Source organism: Myotis daubentonii, chromosome 3 (assembly GCF_963259705.1).
Source record: "Myotis daubentonii chromosome 3, mMyoDau2.1, whole genome shotgun sequence".
NCBI lineage: Eukaryota > Metazoa > Chordata > Mammalia > Chiroptera > Vespertilionidae > Myotis > Myotis daubentonii.
The window spans coordinates 120,192,340-120,212,437 of record NC_081842.1 but is presented as its reverse complement, the minus strand read 5'-3'; the positions used below and the strand labels follow the sequence as shown (position 1 = coordinate 120,212,437).

General features: G+C 42.1%; 1 protein-coding gene across 8 annotated transcripts in view; it reads left to right on the top strand.

Moving 5' to 3' along the window:
- Positions 1–20,098, top strand: part of EIF2AK3 (eukaryotic translation initiation factor 2 alpha kinase 3) — a 121,520-nt gene that overhangs the window by 3,335 nt on the left and 98,087 nt on the right. For 7 of the 8 annotated variants that reach the window (XM_059688383.1, XM_059688380.1, XM_059688382.1 and 4 more), the window contains exon 2: positions 10,222–10,351. The exons of the other annotated variant lie outside the window; for it this stretch is intronic. Coding sequence is in view for 6 of the 7 variants with exons in the window: in XM_059688380.1 (XP_059544363.1) it covers positions 10,222–10,351 (130 nt within the window). In the remaining variant the exon portion in view is untranslated. The remainder of the gene's footprint in view (positions 1–10,221; positions 10,352–20,098) is intronic. 8 annotated transcript variants of the gene reach the window in all.

Below are 20,098 nucleotides of genomic sequence, written 5' to 3'. Positions count from 1 at the left end.
TCAATAAATAGTTTCATAATTTCAAACTTCAATGTTTCTAATTTACACCTTTCTTTACTATATTTTACGAAAAAGGTAGAACCATTAATACATATATCTTTCTGTTTAATTGCTATTAAAATTAAAAAAAATTAATTTCCAGGGGGGGCTGAGTAATATTTTTTCTGGAAAGGGGGTGGTAGGCCAAATAAGTTTGGGAACCACTGCTCTAGAGTCTAGAGCAGCGGTTCTCAACCTGTGGGTCGCGACCCTTTCACAGGGGTTGCCTAAGACCATTGGAAAACATATATAATTACATATTGTTTTTGTGATTAACCACTATTCTTTAATTATGTTCAGTTTGTAACAATGAAAATACATCCTGCATATCAGATATTTACATTACAATTCATAACATTAGCAAAATTACAGTTATGAAGTAGCAACAAAAATAATTTTATGGTTGGGGGTCGCCACAACATGAGGAACTGTATTAAAGGGTCGCGGCATTAGGAAGGTTGAGAACTACTGGTCTAGAGGGAGATATTTGGTAGGCAGGTGGAAATGAGTGACTGAAGTTGGAGAGCAGTCAGGATAAATAGTTGAAGCTATGAGAAAATGAGGCTCATGATAAATCCTCAGGAAATGCCTTATATTTTAAAGACATGAAAGCAAAGGAGACAGCTACCACTGGCTAGGTTGGTGGTATAGAGTAAGGACCGAGAAGAACGAGGGATTTGGTGATGAGTGCACTTAAAGAGTTTATGTAAAGCAAGAGTACTCAGCAAGAGGGAGGTTAAGGATTCCCCCTTTTCATTCCCTGCCCCTTCTTCCCTCACAGTTAAACCTGATAGGAGGCAAATTTTAGGAACAGGGACCTCTGATCTTAATTACACACACAGACGAGAGAGCCTATTTGCATAGGTTGATGAAGAGGATTGGAGGCGGTGAAGGTAGTTGGGGAGGATCTACTTGGCAAGCAGGAGGTTCACTTTTCTCAGAAACAAGGTGAAAATAGAGGAATTTTGCCTGGCAGAATGTAAGTGACTTTTGGCAAATAATTCTCTAGGAAGACATAGGCCCAGATTCAGGGGTCTACCTGGTAGCTCAAGATAACGTGGGAAGTTTGAGAAACTTTGGGTAAGTAAATTGAGAGTCAGCAGGAAGTAAGTATGCAATGTTTATAGAACTTTTTTCTAAATTCTCAAAAAAAGAGAGAGAATATCAGTTCATAATAATAGGCCAATATTCTGTTTGTTTCAAGAAGGAGGATTAGGAGAAAGATTTGAATTTACCAAGTGTTTATTACAAACAGCTGTGAAGAATTTTGCCGCTTATAAACTTTTAAAAAGAGGGAGGTGGGGAATTAAGATTGTCATTTTTGCATGTTGTCTTGATGCCCAAGAAGAAGTATAAGGGTCACTAATTCATTCTTTTCTTTTCTTTTCTTTTCTTTTCTTTTCTTTTCTTTTCTTTTCTTTTCTTTTCTTTTCTTTTCTTCTCTTCTCTTCTCTTCTCTTCTCTTCTCTTCTCTTCTCTTCTCTTCTCTTCTCTTTCTTTTTTCCTTCCTTCCTTCCTTCCTTCCTTCCTTCCTTCCTTCCTTCCTCTCTTTCTTTCTCTCTTTCTCTCTCTCCCTCCCTCCCTCCCTCCTTCCCTCCCTCCCTCCCTCCCTCCCTCCCTCCCTCCCTCCCTTCCGTCCCTTCCTCCCTTCCTTCCATTGATTTTAGAGAGACAGAGGGAGGGAGGGGGTGAGAGAGAGAGAGAAACAGAAACATTCATTTGTTGTTCCACTTGGCATTCATTGGTTGATTCTGGTATGTGCCTTGACCAGGGATCAAATCTGAAATCTTGCATATCTCCATGACACTCTAACCAACTGAGCTACCAGGCCAGGTGTTTTTTTCTCTTGATGGCATTTTCATTGGCTTCATTCTAAATGTTTACTCTGCACCTCAAGCATGTGAATGAATGACTTAAACTATTTTTTAAAATATTTTATTGATTTTTTACAGAGAGGGAGGGAGAGGGATAGAGGGTTAGAAACATCGGATCAGCTGCCTCCTGCACACCTCCCACTGTGGGGATGTGCCCGAAACCAAGGTTCATGCCCTTGACGGGAATCGAACCTGAGACCTTTCAGTCCACAGCTGACACTCTGTCTACTGAGCCAAACTGGTTAGGGCTAAACGATTTTTTTTTAAGTAGCTAAAATAAAGGTAGTTTTCTGATAGCAGTCTTGTCAGTGCTAAAGTATGTTTATTAAATATTACATTTATTTGAAATTTAAATGGGATGTCCATTGCACAAAGTTGGGAAGAAAATGACAATCACCTCATTGTTAGGTTTTATGCAAGTTGGCATAATTTGAGTTACCAGTTTTCTGACTCCAACAGAAATAGCAATTTACAAAGTGTTACTGGTGGTGGTTCTTGGGATGGGATGGGCATCTTCCTGTTGAGGACATCTGACAAACTCAGAAGTTGTCAAGAACTAGTTTTATCTTAACAATCACTCTAATTTATAAAGTATTTGTTTCTTTTTTTTCTGCCTCTAATTCTCCTATAACAAAAGTTACAAAATTTGGTAATCTATGGTGTTTCTTCAATTTGTACATCTTTAAATTGATTTTTTAAATTTAATGAGATAGCATGAAAATACTCTGCAAGATGAAAGATGATTTTGTTCCTCTTTATTCCTCTCTCTGTTCTTTCACAAACAGATCTGATATGAATCAGTGGTACAGAAATTGGATAGATTTTCAGATTCATAGTCATGCTCTAAAAAAAAAAAAAATATGACCATGGAATAATAGAATCTCAGAATGCAGTGTCGAAAGGCAACTTTTTCAACTCCAGACTTTTAATATTGACTAAAATGAACATTTGTTTATTTATTTATTTTTTAAAATATATTTTATTGATTTTTTACAGAGAGGAAGGGAGAGAGATAGAGAGTTAGAAACATCGATGAGAGAGAAACATCGATCAGCTGCCTCCTGCACATCTCCTACTGGGGATATGCCCGCAACCCAGGTACATGCCTTTGCCCGGAATCGAACCTGGGACCTTTCAGTCCGCAGGCCGACGCTCTATCCACTGAGCCAAACCGGTTTCGGCATAAATGCACATTTAAAGAAGAATTTATGCTTAACTTTCATGGCAAGTTGTAAGCCAAAATAAACATGCTTTAGGCAATGGGCAAGCCTTCCTGTCTACAATAGCCTTTTTAGTTTAATTGACATCTGGACTCTAGATATGATATGTGCCAGGATTGAGGGGACTCTACTTAATTTGAACTCAGCAGCCTTTGCACCCCAAGGCATTTTGCACAGGGTGCCCTGTCTTTTGTCAGCTGCTGTAATTATATTTGTTTTCATTTGGGGCACGGATAGTCTTCTGATATGTTTAAATAAAGGAAGTTTGATTTGAAGATTTACTTAGTAGGTGGGGACTAAGAAGTAAAACCCGGTGAGTATTAGTTTTTTTTGAATGAGAACATGTTGTTTATTTTTAAATCATTTTTTATTTTTCAATTATAGTTGACATACACTATTATATTAGTTTCAGGTGTACAGCCCAGTGATTAGACATTATACAACTTACTAAGTGATAATCCCAATAAATTTCACACTCATCTGACATCATACATAGTTATTAGAATATTATTGACTATATTCCCTTTGCTGTACTTTACAATCCCCATGACTATTGGTAACAACCAATTTGTACTTCTTAATCCCCTCATCTTTTTCACCCAGCTCCCAACCCCCTCCCATCTGGCAAATGTAAAAATGTTTTTTGTATCTATGAGTCTGTTTTTGTTCTGCTTATTTATTTTGTTTTTGTTTTTTTAGATTCAGTTATTTTAGATATGTGTTTATAGCCATTTTATTGTTCATATTTATTTATTTACTTTTTTATTGATTAAGGTATTACATATGTGTCCTTATCTCCTGCTTGCCCCCCTACTCCCCTGCTCATGCCCTCACCCCTCTGGTGTCTGTGTCCATTGGTTATGCTTATATGCATGCATACAAGTCCTTTGGTTGACCTCTCTCCCTTACCCCCACCCTCCCCTACCTTCTCTCTGAGGTTTGACAGTGTTCATATTTTTTTACCTTTTCCTTTAACATATCATGTAATACTGGTTTGGTGGTGATAAACTCCTTTAGCTTTCTTGCATCTGGGAAGCTCTTTTCTGTTCTTGCATTCTAAATTACAGCTTTGCTGGCTAATCTTAGTTGTAGGTCCTTGTTTTTCATTATTTTGAACCAGAGGCCTGGTGCACGAAATTGGTGCACTCGGGGGGGGGGTGTCCCTCAGCCCGGCGTGCACCCTCTCACAGTCTGGGAGCCCTTGGGGGATGTCTGACTGACGGCTTAGGGCCTAAGCTGTCAGTCAGACATCCTTAGTGCTGCTACGGAGGCAGGAGAGGCTCCCGCCACTACCACTGCGCTTGCCAGCCATGAGTGTGACTTCTGACTGAGTGGCGCTCCCCCAGTGGGAGCACACTGACCACCAGGGGGAAGCTCCTGCACTGAGTGTATGCCCCCTGGTGGTCAGTGTGCATCATAGTGACCAGTCTTTCTGCTGTTCAGTCAATTTGCATATTAGCCTCTTATTATATAGGACTAGAGACCCGGTGCACAAAAATTTGTGCACTCGGGGGAGGGAGGGGGGTCCCTCAGCCCGGCCTGTGCCCTCTCGCAGTCTGGGACCCCTTGGGAGATAACAACTTGCTGGCTTAGGCCTGCTCCTGGGTGGCAGAGGGCAGGCCCAATCCCTAGGTGCAGCCCCTGGTCGGGCTCAGACCAGGGCTGATTGGGGAGTTGGGGTGCCGCCCCCTGTCATGCACAGAGCAGGGTGGATCGGGAGGTTGTGATGCCACCCTCAGTCACGCTCAGGGTGGGGCCGATTGGGGGGTTGGGGCACCGCTCCCTGTCACACTCAAGGCAGGGTCGATTGGGAGGTTGTGGCGCCACCCCGTCATGCACAGAGCAGAGCCAATCATGGGGTTGGGGCGCTGCCCCCTGTCACTCACAGAGTAGGGCCGATAGGGGAGTTGGGGCACCGCCCCCTGTCACACACAGAGCAGGGCGGATCAGGGGGTTGGGGCGCTGCACCCTGTCACACTCAGGGCAGGGCCTATCAGGGGGTTGGGGCGCCGCAACTGTCACACTCAGGGCAGGGCCTATCAGGGGGTTGGGGCGCCGCAACTGTCACACTCAGGGCAGGGCCGATGGGGAGGTTATGGCTCTACCCTGTCACACACAGAGCAGGGCCCGTGGGGGGGGGGTGTTGGGGCGCTGCACCCTGTCACACACACAGCCGCAGGATGATCAAGGGGTTGGGGTGCCCCCCCCTATCAGGCACAGAGCAGGGCTGATCAGTGGGTTGGGGTGCCTTCCCCTGTCACGAACAGAGCAGGGCATATAGGGAGGTTGTGGCCCCGCCCCCTGACACACACAGAGCTGCAGGGCGATCAGGGGGTTTGGGCGCTGCCCCCTGTCACGCTGATCCGGTGCCGGAAGGCTTCTCAGTTCCGCTGATCCTGGTGCTGGGAGGCATATTACCCTTTTACTATATAGGATAGAGGCCTGGTGCACGGGTGGGGGCCGGCTGGTTTGCCCTGAAGGGTGTCCTGGACCAGGGTGGGGGTCCCCACTGGGGTGCCTGGCCAACCTGGGTGAGGGGATGATGGCTGTTTTCAGCTGGTCACACACCCTTCTGGGTGGGGGTCCCCACTGGGGTTCCTGGCCAGTCTGGGTCAGGGGCTGAGAGCTGTTTTCAGGCTGGCGGGTGACTGAAGCTCCCAACTGCTCCTTTTTTTCTCTTTTTTTTTTTTTATTCTGGGCCAGCTTTAGCTCTGAGGCTTGGCTCCAGCTTAGGCCTGGCTTCTGAAAGCAGGTATCTGGTTTGTTTGGGTTCTATAATCGAAACACTGTTTCAACTCCAGCTCTGAGATCCCGGCTGGCTGAAGCAGGTTTCTGGGGTTTTGTTTAGCTTCTATATTTGTAACAGTGTTTCAAACTGCAAGCTCAGAGGCCGGCAAGGCAGGTGGGGAACGTTGGAGTCCTCCGTCACTGAAGCAAGCAAGCCTCATGTTCCCTTCAAGCTGCCTGGCTGCCGGCCGCCATCTTGGCTGGCAGTTAATTTGCATATTGCCCTGATTAGCCCATGGGAAGGGTAGCGGATGTACGGCTAATTACCATGTTTCTTTTTCATTAGATAGGATAGGATATTTCATGCCAGTCCCTTCTGGCCTACAAAATTTCTTTTGAGAAATCAGCCAACAATCATATGGGAGCTCCCTTGTAGGTAACTAATTGCTTTTCTCTTGCTGCTTTAAAGATTTTCTCTTTGTCTTTAATCTTTGGCATTTTAATTAACAAGAGGTGTGGGCCTCTTTGGAATCACCTTGTTTGGGACTCTCTGTGCTTCCCAGACTTGTAAGTCTATTTCTTTCACCAGGTAGGGGAAGTTTTCTGTCATTATTTCTTCAGATGTGTTTTCAGTATCTCTCTCTCTTCTCTTTGTGGCACCCCCATAATGCAAATGTTGGCACACTTGAATTTTTCCCAGAGGCTCCTTATATTGTCTTCATATTTTTGGATTCTTTTTTCTTTTTGCTCCTCTGATTGGGTGTTTTTTGCTTCCTCATATTTCAGATTATTGATTTGATTCTCAAAATCCTCTACTGTTGAATTCCTGTGTATTATTCTTTATTTCAGTCAGTGTATGCTTAATTTTTGACTAGTCCATTTTTATGTTTTCTAGTTTTATTTCTATGTTTCCTATCTTTTTAAAAAACATTTTTATTGATTTTTACAGAGTGGGGGTTGGGGAGAGAGAAAGAGAGAGAAATGTGGATATGAGTGCCTCCTGCATGCTCCTCACAGGATCGAGCCTACAACCTGCTCATATGCCGCAACCAGGAATTGAACCAGCAACCTTTCAATATCTGAGAGAAACAGAGTGACTGGTTGCCTCCTGCATGAACCCTAACCAGCAGGGCCCAGGGCAGGGAGGAGCCTGTAACCAAGATATGTGCCCTTGACCAGAATTGCACCTGGGACCCTTTGGTCTGCAGGCTGACGCTCTATCCACTGAGCCAAACCAGCTAGGGCTAAAAATAAAATTTAAAAAATATATATCACCAGGAAAAAAATTAAAAGTCAATGTTTCTTTGCTTTGAACTGAATTATATCAAACCTAATATAGTAATTTTAGCTACTTCTCTCCAGAAATCTTGAATATTTTGTTTGGTACTTATATATTTCCCGTAAAGATGTGGGAATTCACTAGAAGTGGTGTTTATTGGGGAAATGAAATCATTTAAGACTTGAGACAAAATAAATTAACAAAGGAACTTTGTTGAAAATGTTAGAAACGTGTGTGTGTTGGGGTGGGGGTTGGGGAGGGGGCAGGCAGTGCTGTGGGCCATACCTAGGCATGTGGACTTTATTTAAAGGGCAGATGGAGCATCAGAAGTTTACATGGTTTCTTTTGTGGAAACAAAACTGTTGGAAGAGCAGAAGGGAACGAGAATATGTCAGAAAGGCTTTTAAAGGTATTCTCATGATTAATGAGACTCTGTTCCGGGACAAGGGCAGTGGTAATGAACAAGAAGGGAAAGATTTAGAAGAAGCTAAAGTAATAGAACCAAGAGTACATGATTGTTGTTTAAATGTAGAGTGTGAGGGAACAGGTAGAGTTGATGTAAATGCCAAAGCAGGGTTGGGAGAGAGAGGAGCTGTAAATTCTGTGTGGGAGCTGTCATGTAATAGGTGAAGCTGTGGGCGTTGGAGAAACCTATAACTCCATGCCTGCTTGTTCATGATTGAGAGCAGGAATGCGAGTGAGGATGGGTGCAGGGGCTGGTGCTGTGGAATCCAGGGAAAGAGGAATGCCCAGAATGAGGAGCCGCACATTGTCACCTGCTGCCACAGGGACACATCTTACTAGGAGAATGGATCTGGCCATTGGGAGAGGAGGTCGCTGATGACCTTTCAGGAGAGGACAAAACAGTGCTTATTGTTCAGTCATCCAAACACTGCCTTGGGAAACTAAAGCAAGGTTAGGTGAGAGAGAGAGAGTTTACTGACAGAGTTGGTCAATATGCCTTCTTCATTCAGGTAATAATATTAATTTCACTCTAAGAAAATAGTCCTTTCACCTAAATCATGTTTGCCAAACAGGCCTTAATATGAGACTCACCTGGGGTACTTGTTAAGATCCTGTGGGTCTGGAACCTTTACTGGTTTGTACAGGCACTCCGCCTGACTTTTATGATCAGGGGTATTTGCCTTCCTCTAAGTTAGGTGAGCTAGCCATACAGGCAGACCTGGGAGATTTTACGGGTTTAGTTCTAGACCACTGCAATAAAGTGAGTAACACAGTAAACAAGTCATAATCAGGAGAATATGGTGTTCTGGAAACCGAGCTAAGAGTGTGTTTGATGGTGGGCAGGAGAAGTAGCTGATCAGAGGTCAAGTGAACTGAGACCTGACCACGGGGTTTTCAATGTGAAGGTGATTGGTGACTCCGGCAAAAACCTTTTCAGTGGAGTGGTAGAGACAAAAACTTGATTAGAAATAGTTGGATTTGGAGTCAGAGTATATAACAATTCTTTCAAAAAATTTGCTCCAAAATGGGCAAGGAATGAATTGGAAGCTAGAGGGGGAGAGTGGTTGTTTATGTGTAATCTGGATTGGTTTTTATGTTGGTAGAAATCGTAGCAGATTGGACTACTGAGAGGAAAGGTCTGGTAGAGGAGAATAATTGATCTGGGGGCAAGAGGAGAGATTTGCAGGTGTGAGTCCTCATGTATGCATGAGGGAGAGATCTCTTGCCTAGGTGGAAATGGTGGTGGGGTGTGGGAGTGTGGACTGTTTCCCACAGTAACAGGAGAAGAATACATGGGTCCAGGTGCAAATAAATGGATAGATGTGATGGTGGGAAACGGTCTTATTGGATTATTTCTGTTTTTCTCTGAAAAGTAGGTAGCATAGTCCCTGAAATGCATGAGCTTGGAAGAGCAGATGTCAGAAATTTGAGGAAAAATGAGAAATTTAATAGTCAACCTAGGACAGTGGGCAAGTGGATAGACTAGGGAAATGTCATATGATTGTTGAGCATCAGTAATAGCCCCTTTGAGGTTTGGTGATCATAATTAAAGTGAGACCAGTCAGCATGGTTATGTGTTTCTTTAGCACATCCAACTGCACAGATGCAAGAATGAAAAAAGGCAAAAAGTTAAATTTAATGAGGGTTGGAGTTCTGCCAGTCAAGTGTGACATGCAGGAGAGGAATAGCGGTTGAAGGTGTAAGAAAGGAAGTGCTTAAAATGAAGGACTGTGGAATTTCAACTGGGTAAGAAAGAAGTGAAAGCATATGGTAATAAAGGTAGGTAATAGGATCAATATGGTTTGTAGGTTTGGTGCGGTCAGTGGTTTGTAAGAGTCAGGAAAGTAGGAGGTGAGCTGGAAAGGGGTTGTTGGCTCGGGATGGGATGCTTGAAATTTCATTGGGACAGGAAGTTGTGTTTGGCAATGATAAGGACAAGCGTCTGAACTTGGGAGTGACTGAGGCAAGGTAGACAGTTCATGAAACTGAAAGAATTTGTTAATAGTGACAGTAAACCAGGACCTGAAATCCTCATGGAATGGGGCTAGTGACCTGAGGGTCAGTAAACAATTGCTAGAGGGGTAATAGTTGGAATAGTCTGATCCTGAGGATTTTTAGAGAGGAGAGAAAGAAAGTAGTCTGGGGACGGTGGCAAGGTGCAAGGAATACACCTACCCTATCACTAGACGCAGCGGTCAAAGGTGTGGAGAAAACAGTTATTGCTTCCAAAGCAGTGTTCTCAGAGAAAGCCAGATTTCATTAGAGCAAGAAGGAAAGTGAGCATTCAGGGAAGACTTCAGGATTGGGGAAGATAGAAGAGAACAGGGCAGAGAATGTTGAGTTTCATGTGGGGATTACAGTGTGGGAATGAGGGGTTCCCTAGTAGTTTGAGACTTTTCATAAGTGATGTAAACAGATAAAGGACACAGTGCAATTGTCTTGGAGGCTAAAGGCAGATAGTAGTGGCAGAACAGTAAGTGATATGAGGAGGTGGGCCTTGCTTCTCTCCTGCAAGTAGAAGCCTGGGAGGGGCTGGTTTTCTTTCAAGTGTGTGGAGTAGGGGCTCATTATCTTAGATATCTTTTAAACTTTTTCCCATTAATTTTTAAACTTACAGATCATTAGTGATTATCAGCACTTTAGATGGGCGAATTGCTGCCTTGGATCCAGAGAATCATGGTAAAAAGCAATGGGATTTGGACGTGGGATCTGGCTCCTTGGTTTCATCCAGCCTTAGCAAACCAGAGGTAAGAATTTTCATTTAACAGAAAAACTCAGTTGTAATGAGCAATTGCTGATATTAATACTATTTATTTGCTTTTAGAATTGGGGTTCAGGGCCCCATTGCTTAGGTGTGAGGCCTGTATGCCTCTTACTATGTCCCCTTGGGGCAATTACTTTTTTGTGCCTCAGTTCCCCTGTTGTAATGAGGTAGATGATATTGATCACCTACTTCTTAGGGATGTTTTGGACATTAAATGAATTAATCATATAAATGAATAACTAAGGATACTATCTGCTATATCAGTATAGCTCATTATTTGAGCTGTAACATGCTCACATAGTCCCTAAATAATAAGATAAATATAAGTAACTTAACTGTGCTTTAATAGTTAGAAATACGAGGGTGGAACAAAAGTAGGTTTACAGTTGTAAGTATGCAAAACAGTTTCTTCTTCTTTTTTTTTAAACATCGGTGTATATTGATTGGTTGCCTCTCTCGTGTGCCCTCACCAGGAGATTGAACCTGCAGTCCAGGTGGGTGCCCTTGACTGGGAATCAAACCCAAGACCCTTCAGGGCATGGGCTGACGCCCTAACCAGTTAGACACATTGGCCAGGGCCAGAGTTTATTCTTCATTATTATCTATCTGAACAACTGTAAACCTACTTTTGCCTCACCCTATACATGCTGCAAAACCTCATAAGTGATTCTTTCTGTACATTTTCCCTCCAGTGTGCATCCTTATTGTAAGCATAATTCATCTGAAATTTTCTTGGAATGTAATTTTAGACAAATTTGGTTATTTGCAAAAAGAGGTTTGCTTCCAGAACTACTCTGCCACGTGACTCTAAGACTTGGGTAGGTGGCTTAGCCCCTCAGAGTGTTAGTGTCCTCATCATGAAAGTTAGGACATTGCCTGCCTTGAGGAGGTTAGGGGAATGCATAAATGAGGCAAGTATTTTCTCATGTTTAGTCTTGACTCTGATGGATTAGTCTCTCTTTTTTGGAGCTTTATTCTCCTGTTTAAATTATTTAAAACTAAAGGCCTGGTGCACAAAATTTGTGCATGGGAGGGGTGTCCCTTAGCCTGGCCTGCACCCTCTCCAATCTGGGACTCCTCACGGGATGTCCAACTGCCGGTTTAGGCCCGATCCCGATTGGGCCTAAACCGGCAGTCGGACATCCCTCTCACAATCCAGGACCGCTGGCTCCTAACTGCTCGCCTGCCTGCTTGCCCCTAACCGCTTCTGCCTGCCAGCCTGATCACTCCCAACTGCCCTCCCCTGCTGTGACCTGCCTTCTCCGCGCGAGGTGGTGGAGACGCTGGGACCGGCCTCCTTCACGCCATGTGGAGCCACGGGACCCCTAGGCCTCACCACACAGAGCTGCTGCCTGGCCCCGCTTCTGCTGTGCACATGGCCATCTTGTGACGGCCATCTTATGGCGGCCATCTTGTGATGACATCGCTCGCAAGGGCACAAGGACCACCTAGGCCCGTGGTCTGCAAACTGCGGCTCGCGAGCCACATGTGGCTCTCTGGCCCTTTGAGTGTGGCTCTTCCTAAGCCTTAGAAGTACCCTAATTAAGTTAATAACAATGTACCTACCTATATAGTTTAAGTTTAAAAAATTTGGCTCTCAAAAGAAATTTCAGTCGTTGTACTGTTGATATTTGGCTCTGTTGACTAATGAGTTTGCCGACCACTGGTCTAGGGCAATGTAATAAACATTTTGACAAGTGTGACGTGATATCTCACTGTGGTTTTCATTTGCATTTTATGATGATTAGTGATGTTGAGCATCTTTTCATACATCTGTTGACCCTGTGTATGTCTTCTTTGTAGAAATGTTTCTTCATGTCTCCTGCCTACTTTTTGATCAAATTGTGTATTTTTTTATTGAATTGTATGAGTTTCTTATATATTTTGGATATCAACCCCTTATTGGATATATAAGATGTCCCAAAAAATGTATACACACACTTTGAATAATTAAATACATCTCATTAAAAAAATTGGTCTATCAGCTATTAAAGTATATATACATTTTTTGGGACACCCTGTAGTATTTGAAAATATATTCTCCCATTCACTAGGTTGTCTTTTTGTTATGTTGATCATTTTCTTTGCTCTGCAGAAAGCTTTTTAGTTTGATGAAGTCCCATTTGTCTATTCTTGCTTTTGTTTCCCCGATTTCAAGTAATTTATTACCTGTGTTTTATTCTAGGAGTTTTGTGATTTTAGGGCTTACATTTAAGTCTTTAATCTATTTTGAGTTTATTTTTGTGTATGGTGTAAGACAAGCATGCTAAACTCCCGGCCTGTGGGCTGCATGTTACCCACAACGGATATATTTGTGGCCCAGCCAATATAACTTAATTTTTATAATATCCTGTTATACATAATTATTAATAACTAGAACTACAACATTCGCTAATGACTGATTACTATAATCATGTTGCATTCATTTCCCCAGTGCACAGGCATACCATGTCTCTTCACTAATCCTAGCAGTGAATATTTTAGCAAAAAGCTCACTGGCTACCTTCCATGCAGAAGAATCCCAAGATCTCTTTGTATTATCGAGACTTAAACTTTCTACCTCACAGAAAAGAAAAAAGAAAAACTAAAGTTATTTAACCATTTGTGATAGCATGATGGGTTTACTACATTTTACTGCTGCCCTGAGTTTGTGGAAGCATTTCTTGAGACTGTGTTTACTGTGTAGACATGTTGATGACAACAGCATTGTTCCCAGCAGTGTAATATAACCTGATGTACTGTACAGGTTCAGTAGTGTGATCCTTACAGGGATTTTCCTGAGGTGGGTGTGTGGGTCTCATTTTGTAGAAGAGGAAACAGAAGCGTGGAGAAATTAATTGCTTGGAGTCGCAAACAGATTAGGTGATAAAACTGGGATTGAACGTAGGCTTGCCTGACTGCGTCCCATTCTGCCTGCTTTGGAGCCTTTTCCCTATCTTGTCTGTACCTCCTTGCATAATCTTAGGCTGTTCATCTCGTACAGCGGATCTCAAACTTTATGGTTTCCCTTTACATTCTTAGAAATCATCGAGGGGTCCAAAGAGCTTTTTATCCCCCAGATTATATCTGTCTATACTTAAACCATCTTAAAAATTAAAACATAAATTTTAAAAAGACTTACTTATTAATTCATTAAAAAGACCGTGGGCCCATTGTATGACAGCATAAACAGCATATTTTTATGGAAAAAAACACCTATATTTTCCAATACAAAAAATTTATTGAAAAAAGTGGCGCATTGTTTTACATTTTTGCAAATCAGTTTAATTTTTGGTTTAGCAGAAGAAAATTGGATTTTTGTGTCTGCTTCTGCATTTACTGTGTTGCATTGTTGTTTTGGTTGAACTATATGAGGAAGAAAATCCAGACACATCCTATATATTAAAAGGCTAATATGCAAATTGTCCCCTCGACCAGGAGTTTGACTGGAAGTTCAACCAGGGGATGGGGATTGTGGCCAATCACCCATGGCCCCTCCCTCCAGCCGCCCCCACCTCCGAGAGGCCCCCCATCAGGGGCGGGGCCAGCCAGACCCTACCTATGCACGAATTTCAGGCACTGGGCCTCTAGTAAATATACACTGAGTGGCCAGATTATTATGACCACCTGACGTTTGTAGGCAAATTAGCCGTACACTGCATGGTATGGGATATGGAAGCTGAAGGCCTGTTTGAACACCTTTGCTGTCTGCAGTTACCAAGATAAAACATCTCCAATTTGCACAGGAACACAAGGATTGGACAGTTGAGCATTGGAAAAAAGTCATGTGGTCTAATGAATCACGTTTCCAGTTGCATCATGCAGATGGCAGAGTGGGAATTTGGCAGAAACAGCATGAAAGCATGCACCCCACATGCATGAGTATAACCCTTCAAGCTGATGGGGCAGTGTTATGGTTTGGGTCATGTTTTCCTGGTATGATTTGGGCCCTTTAATTTGTGTGGAACAACATCTGAATAGCACAACATACCTAAGTATCATTGCTGATCAAGTTCATCCTATCATGTTGATGGCTTATCCCAATGGAGATGGCTTCTTCCAACAAGACAATGTGCCATGCCACGGTGCTCATATTGTGCAGGAGTGGAGACTTTACCTTGCTTAGGTGGCCCCCACAATCACCAGATCTCAATCCAATTGAGCATTTGTGGGACGAAGTTAAAAGAGCCATCAGGCAACTGGTTCCACAACCATCAATCTCACAGAACTGGACAGCGCTATTCATCAGGCATGATGTCAGATTCCTCGCATCACCTTTCAACATGTCGTCAAGTCAATGCCAAGCAGAATCACTGAAGTATTGAAGGCAAAAGGTGGCCCAATGAAGCACTGATGGGGTGGTCATAATAATCTGGCCACTCAGTTTATGTATATATCCCACATTCAAAGGCTGTTAAATTGCGTTGTTTACCCATATCTTCAGAAAAAAATTACTTCTGTCATGGTAAACAACTTGCCTCCCTATTTATAATGGTCTGGCCCTCTAAGAACTTTAGTGTGAAATTATAGCTAATTTGCCTACAAACATCAGGTGGTCATAATAATCTGACCACTCAGTGTGTGTGTGTGTGTGTGTGTGTGTGTGTGTGTATACACTAGACGCCTGGTGCATGAATTCGTGCATGGGGGGTGGGTCCCCTCAGCCCAGCCTGCACCCTCTCCAATATGGGACCCTTTGGGGGATGTCTGACTGCCGGTTTAGGCCCTATCCCAGGGATCGGGCCTAAATCGGCAGTCGGACATCCCTTTTACAATCCTGGACTGCTGGCTCCTAATTGCTCACCTGCCTGCCTGCCTGGTCGCCCCTAACTGCCCCCCCACTGGCCTTATCGCCCCTCACTGCCTCTGCATTCCGGACTGATCGCCCCTAACTGCCCCCCCTGCTGGCCTGGTTGCCCCTAACTACCCCCCTGCTGCTGGCCTGGTTGCTCCAAACTGCCCCTCCCCCACTGGCCTGGTTGCCCCACGCAGCCTGCTGTTCAGTCGTTTGGTCGTCCCTCACTAACCCCCCTGCTGGCCTGGTCGTAGGAAGCCATCTTGTGAGGGTGTGGAGGTTAATTTGCATATTGCTTCTTCATTATATAGGAGGATGTAGGAGTTGGAAAAGGAAGGAGTATTTTTTGTACCCTTTTCAGATGATTTTGGTCATTTTTTTGATACTATATAAAAATAAGTGAAAGTTTCTTAAAGGTTAGTTGCACTATGGAATCTCAAACTGTATTGTACATTTTGTACTCCGTTGCATTAACATCCTTTGGTCTGTCTTGCTTTTTCCTCTTGCATGGTTTTCTACCATCATTTGGAAAATATTGATGGAATTACAAAGATCTTTCAAATATTGAAATATTTCCTCATAGAATATTTTAAAAAGCAGATTTATTACTCTCACCCCTGATCTCATCAAAAACATCTTTTAAGTACTGGGAAGCTGTCAAGCTCACATTGGTGGATACAGGTTTTTCAAAATTCTAGTTTTTGTTAAAACTTGAATTTTATCATAAATGGTTTTGAAGTGAGACATTCACTTTATTTTTGAGAAAATGTCTGGAAAAAGTCAGTCTTATAATCATAGCTTTTCTCTCCAATGTCCAAGTGAAAATGGAGCTCCATGCTTTCCTCATATCTGCTTGAGTGTGTGGCCCACACTTTCTCATTAGTTAGCAGAAGGGTGAAATGTGTGTTCAGGTCACAATTTAATGAAATTGCTAACTGTTATTTCTTTGTAAGAACATTGTGAGCTAAACTGTCTTTGGTCTTCATTTTTTGCTGTGTGCGCATGGAACACCAGGACTACTAGTTGGTGCTGGATCGAGCTGGGGCGCCAGCAGTTTACTAGGTGTACCAGGTAATAATAGCGGATTTTGTAATCAAAGAAAACATGATAATTTCAAGAGAAACATCAAAAGTGCTTTATTCAAAGTAATGTCCATCACTAGCTACACATTTCCCCCATCTTTCAGGTAATTTGTGGATACTGTCCCAATAGAAAGAACTTTCCTTGTTTTGAGTCAAACCATTCAGAGACCCAATTTTCCACTTCTTCGTATGTTTTGAAGCGCTGCTCAAAGTGTGTGTGCCATCGATCAGAACAAGTGGTAATCTGAAGGAGCACCGTCTGGTGAATACAGCGGGTGGGTTAATACTTCCCAGACAAGATCTTGTAGCGTGTCTTTAACTGGTTTTGAAGTGTGTGATGGTGCGTCATCATGAAGCAAAATTACTTTGCTGTGTCTTTTGGCATATTCTGGTCATTCCATGATCAAAGTGTGGTTCAAATTGATTATTTGTTGTCGGTAGCGATCAGTATTAACGGTTTCACCTGGTTTTAGAAGCTCATAATATACCATACCTTCCTGATCCCACCAAACACAGAGCATTGTCTTCTTTCCGAAGAGATTTGGCCTTGCAGTCGATGTTGACCTGGATCAATCCATGATTTTGTGCATATGGGATTCTCAAAATAAATCCACTTTTCATCGCCAGTCACAGTTTGATGCAAAAAAGACTTCCATGCTTTTGAAGCAACATTTTACTGATGACTTTGTGGTTTTCTATTTGTCTTTCGTTCAGTTGATGTGGCACCCATTTTCCTTCCTTTAAAATCTTTCCCATTGCTTGTAAACGATCAGAAGTTGTTTGCTGAGCAACATTTAATCTTCTACAAGTTGTTTTTGAGTTTGACACACATCTTCATCCAATAATGCTTGTGATTGTTGGTCTTCAAACTTTTTCGGTTGACCTGGATGTCTTTGTCTTTCATTTTAAAGCGTTTAACCAGCATTCACAAGTATCTGGAGATGGAGCATGTTCACCATAAGCTTCCCGAAGTATTCAGCAGAACTTTTCTTCAAAATAAAGTAATGAATTAAAACTTCCTGCAAATGCTCTTTTTCTGGCACGAAATTCAACATTTTTAAGTGTAAAAATATCTATGATGTTAACACCTTCAGCAGATTTGACATATGAAGTTTTGAAGCTTGTCAATACAACAAAATAGCTTACATATCAAATCGCATATATATCAATATATGTGTAACTCCATCTATTGAAAAAAATCCACATTATTAACTGATACATCTAGTAGTCACCATTGCTTTCACTCTATACAAATGTCACCACAGTGAAAAGGCAAATGACAGCGTATTAAAACTATTTTACCTCTAAAAAAAATAAAATAAAAAAACCCCTATTTTACCTCTGCATCTCTTAAAGTGTCCACAGACCACAATATAATAATTGCCAACTAGTATATAATCTACACTAATAATAGACAAATATGTAAATTGACCATACCCTTCACAACACCCCAAGCCAATCAGGAGTGAGTATGCAAATTAACCTGACAAAGATGACGGGGCTGTGGGCAGTGCACATGCGTGCAGGCACCAAGTGGCCTGGGGGCGGGGTGACGACGCAGGTGTTCCATACCGTCCCAGCCTTTCCAGGCCTCTGGGCAACGTGGGAAGGCGGAAAGGTGACTCTGGGCTGGAGCAAAGGCAGAAAGGCGGCTCTGGGCTGGAGGGAAGGCAGAAAGGTGTCTCCGGCCAGAGAGAAGGTGGTGCCGGCAGCCAGGGGAAGGAAGGCCCATTCTTGCATGAATCTTTGTGCATTGGGCCTCTAGTAGAAATGATAAAAAGATTTGTAATATTATGAACATGTTAACAGGAGAGGAATGTATTGTGAACTTGAGTTATCTGTTATTCAGCAAGGTGTGTGCTGCTCAGCATCTAGAAGTTGTGTTCAGAAGTTCGACAAAATACCACAAAGAGAGGATCAAAAGCTACTTTGGATGTATAGAGTAATAACTTTCTAAATGCATCTAATAAAATATTTTAGGAAGGTCTCTAAATTTTTGTGAGAAATGGTTAAGGGGTTGACTTTGTCTTTCTGAAGCCCAGCATTTGGTAGGAAAGGGTGGTGTTAGAAGGAGGGCTAGTTGCAGCAGGCAGAAGGAACTGGTGTGGGGATATAAAGGGGCTACCCAGGTGACAGTAAGTAGACCCTTGGCTTCATGTGGAGACTCTTGTATTAGAATGTCAGTTCCTCAAGAGTGGTATGAAGATAAAACTGATCAAACTCAAAGATGTATTCTCTGTGCAGTTACTAACTTAATGAGAAGCTGAAGGGTGAAGAATTTTATAGCCTGCACCATGATTTCCAGCCCTCAGTGATAGAGGAATTGGTTATGGATTGCTTGCACTTTTGCAGAATTAACAGTCAAAGCAGTGCAGGAACTTTTTAGGTAGGAGTGACTAGAACTCAGGAGCTTGAGTTCCAGTGCGATTCTTCCTCTAACTGGCTTATGACCTGTCTAAATTATTCTTTAATTTCCTCATCTGTAAAATTATGGGATTGGGCTAATTCTCTAAAGATTGTTCTAACTTCAGGAATCAGCTGTCATCAAATACAGGAACACCCAAATAAATTATCTAGAGGGATTTTGGAACTTCCCTTTTTAGTACATTTAGGATTCTTTAAAAAGTAAAGTACAAATTCATTAGAAATTACCCTTAGGTGCACATCTTACTGCCTCATGGCCTACTCTGTTGTTGTCCATAACCTTTTCTGATCCAAAGGGCATGTGAAAATAGTATATCATGTTACTTTAGTGGTTATATTGCTTATGTTAATAAAGAGTTTCCAGAGATTGACAGAGATTGACAATTCTATTAAAAACAAGTATTTTACATTATATTTAGAATGAATTGTGTACTGCAGGAAGTTTGAGATGCCTTAGGACACAGACCTGAGTTTCCATTTTTTCCTCTTAAGTAGGTATTTGCAAATTTCCTCAAAAGAATACTGGTATAAATTAAGCTAAAACTGTGTGTGTGTGTGTGTGTGTTTGTGTGTGTGTGTGTGTGTGTGTGTGTATTAGAATAAATGCTGAACCTAAGGCAGTGATTTTTAACCAGTGTGTCGCAAAAATTTTTTAAGCATGAATACCTGACTATTTAGTCAGAAGCATTGACCTTTTTTCTCTTAGGTTGTCAAATAGGAAAATGACAACAGCCAGTAGAACAATAGCCATCTGGTGTGAATAAATCAAAATTATATCTATTTTTCTGTCAGATTGGCAAAAATATATATATTTTTGGTGTGCTGCAGATTTTAATAATTAGTTTGTGTGCCTTAAGAGGAAAAGGTTGAAAATTGCTGACCTAGGGTGTACTCTTATTAGCATTTACAGATGTGCCCTAGTTTCTAGGCCTAGTACAGTGGGCCTTAACTTACGAGTGTCCCAACTAACGAGTTTTTTGAGATACCAGCTGTCTCTCAGCTTACTTTTTGCATTGAGTTGACAGAGTAATTTGAGTTAACGAGCTCCTTAACGAGCTTGGTCTCAGAACGAATTGAACTCGTAAGTCAAGGCCCCACTGTACTTTAGATAGTAGCTAAGAATTTTGTTTTTAATTTTCAGAAGGACCACCTGAGATGAAACCTGATTATCTTTCCTCTGGTAATTTATATGTAGATTCAACCTTCAAAAAGCATTTAGATTTGGCTGTGGTCTTAAATTTTATTTTGTTTTGTAACATATCAGCATAGTTTTTCTTTAGGTCTCTGGGTGGCATTTGGACCACACTTTACCAAATCTGAGTAGGTACACTCTCCTTGAACTGTTTACTTCTCTATATCTTGGAACACATTCATAAATACAAAGATCTTTCTTATATTTACTTAGAATGCATATTATAATTATGTGTATATAACAAGTTTTTCCTTAGAT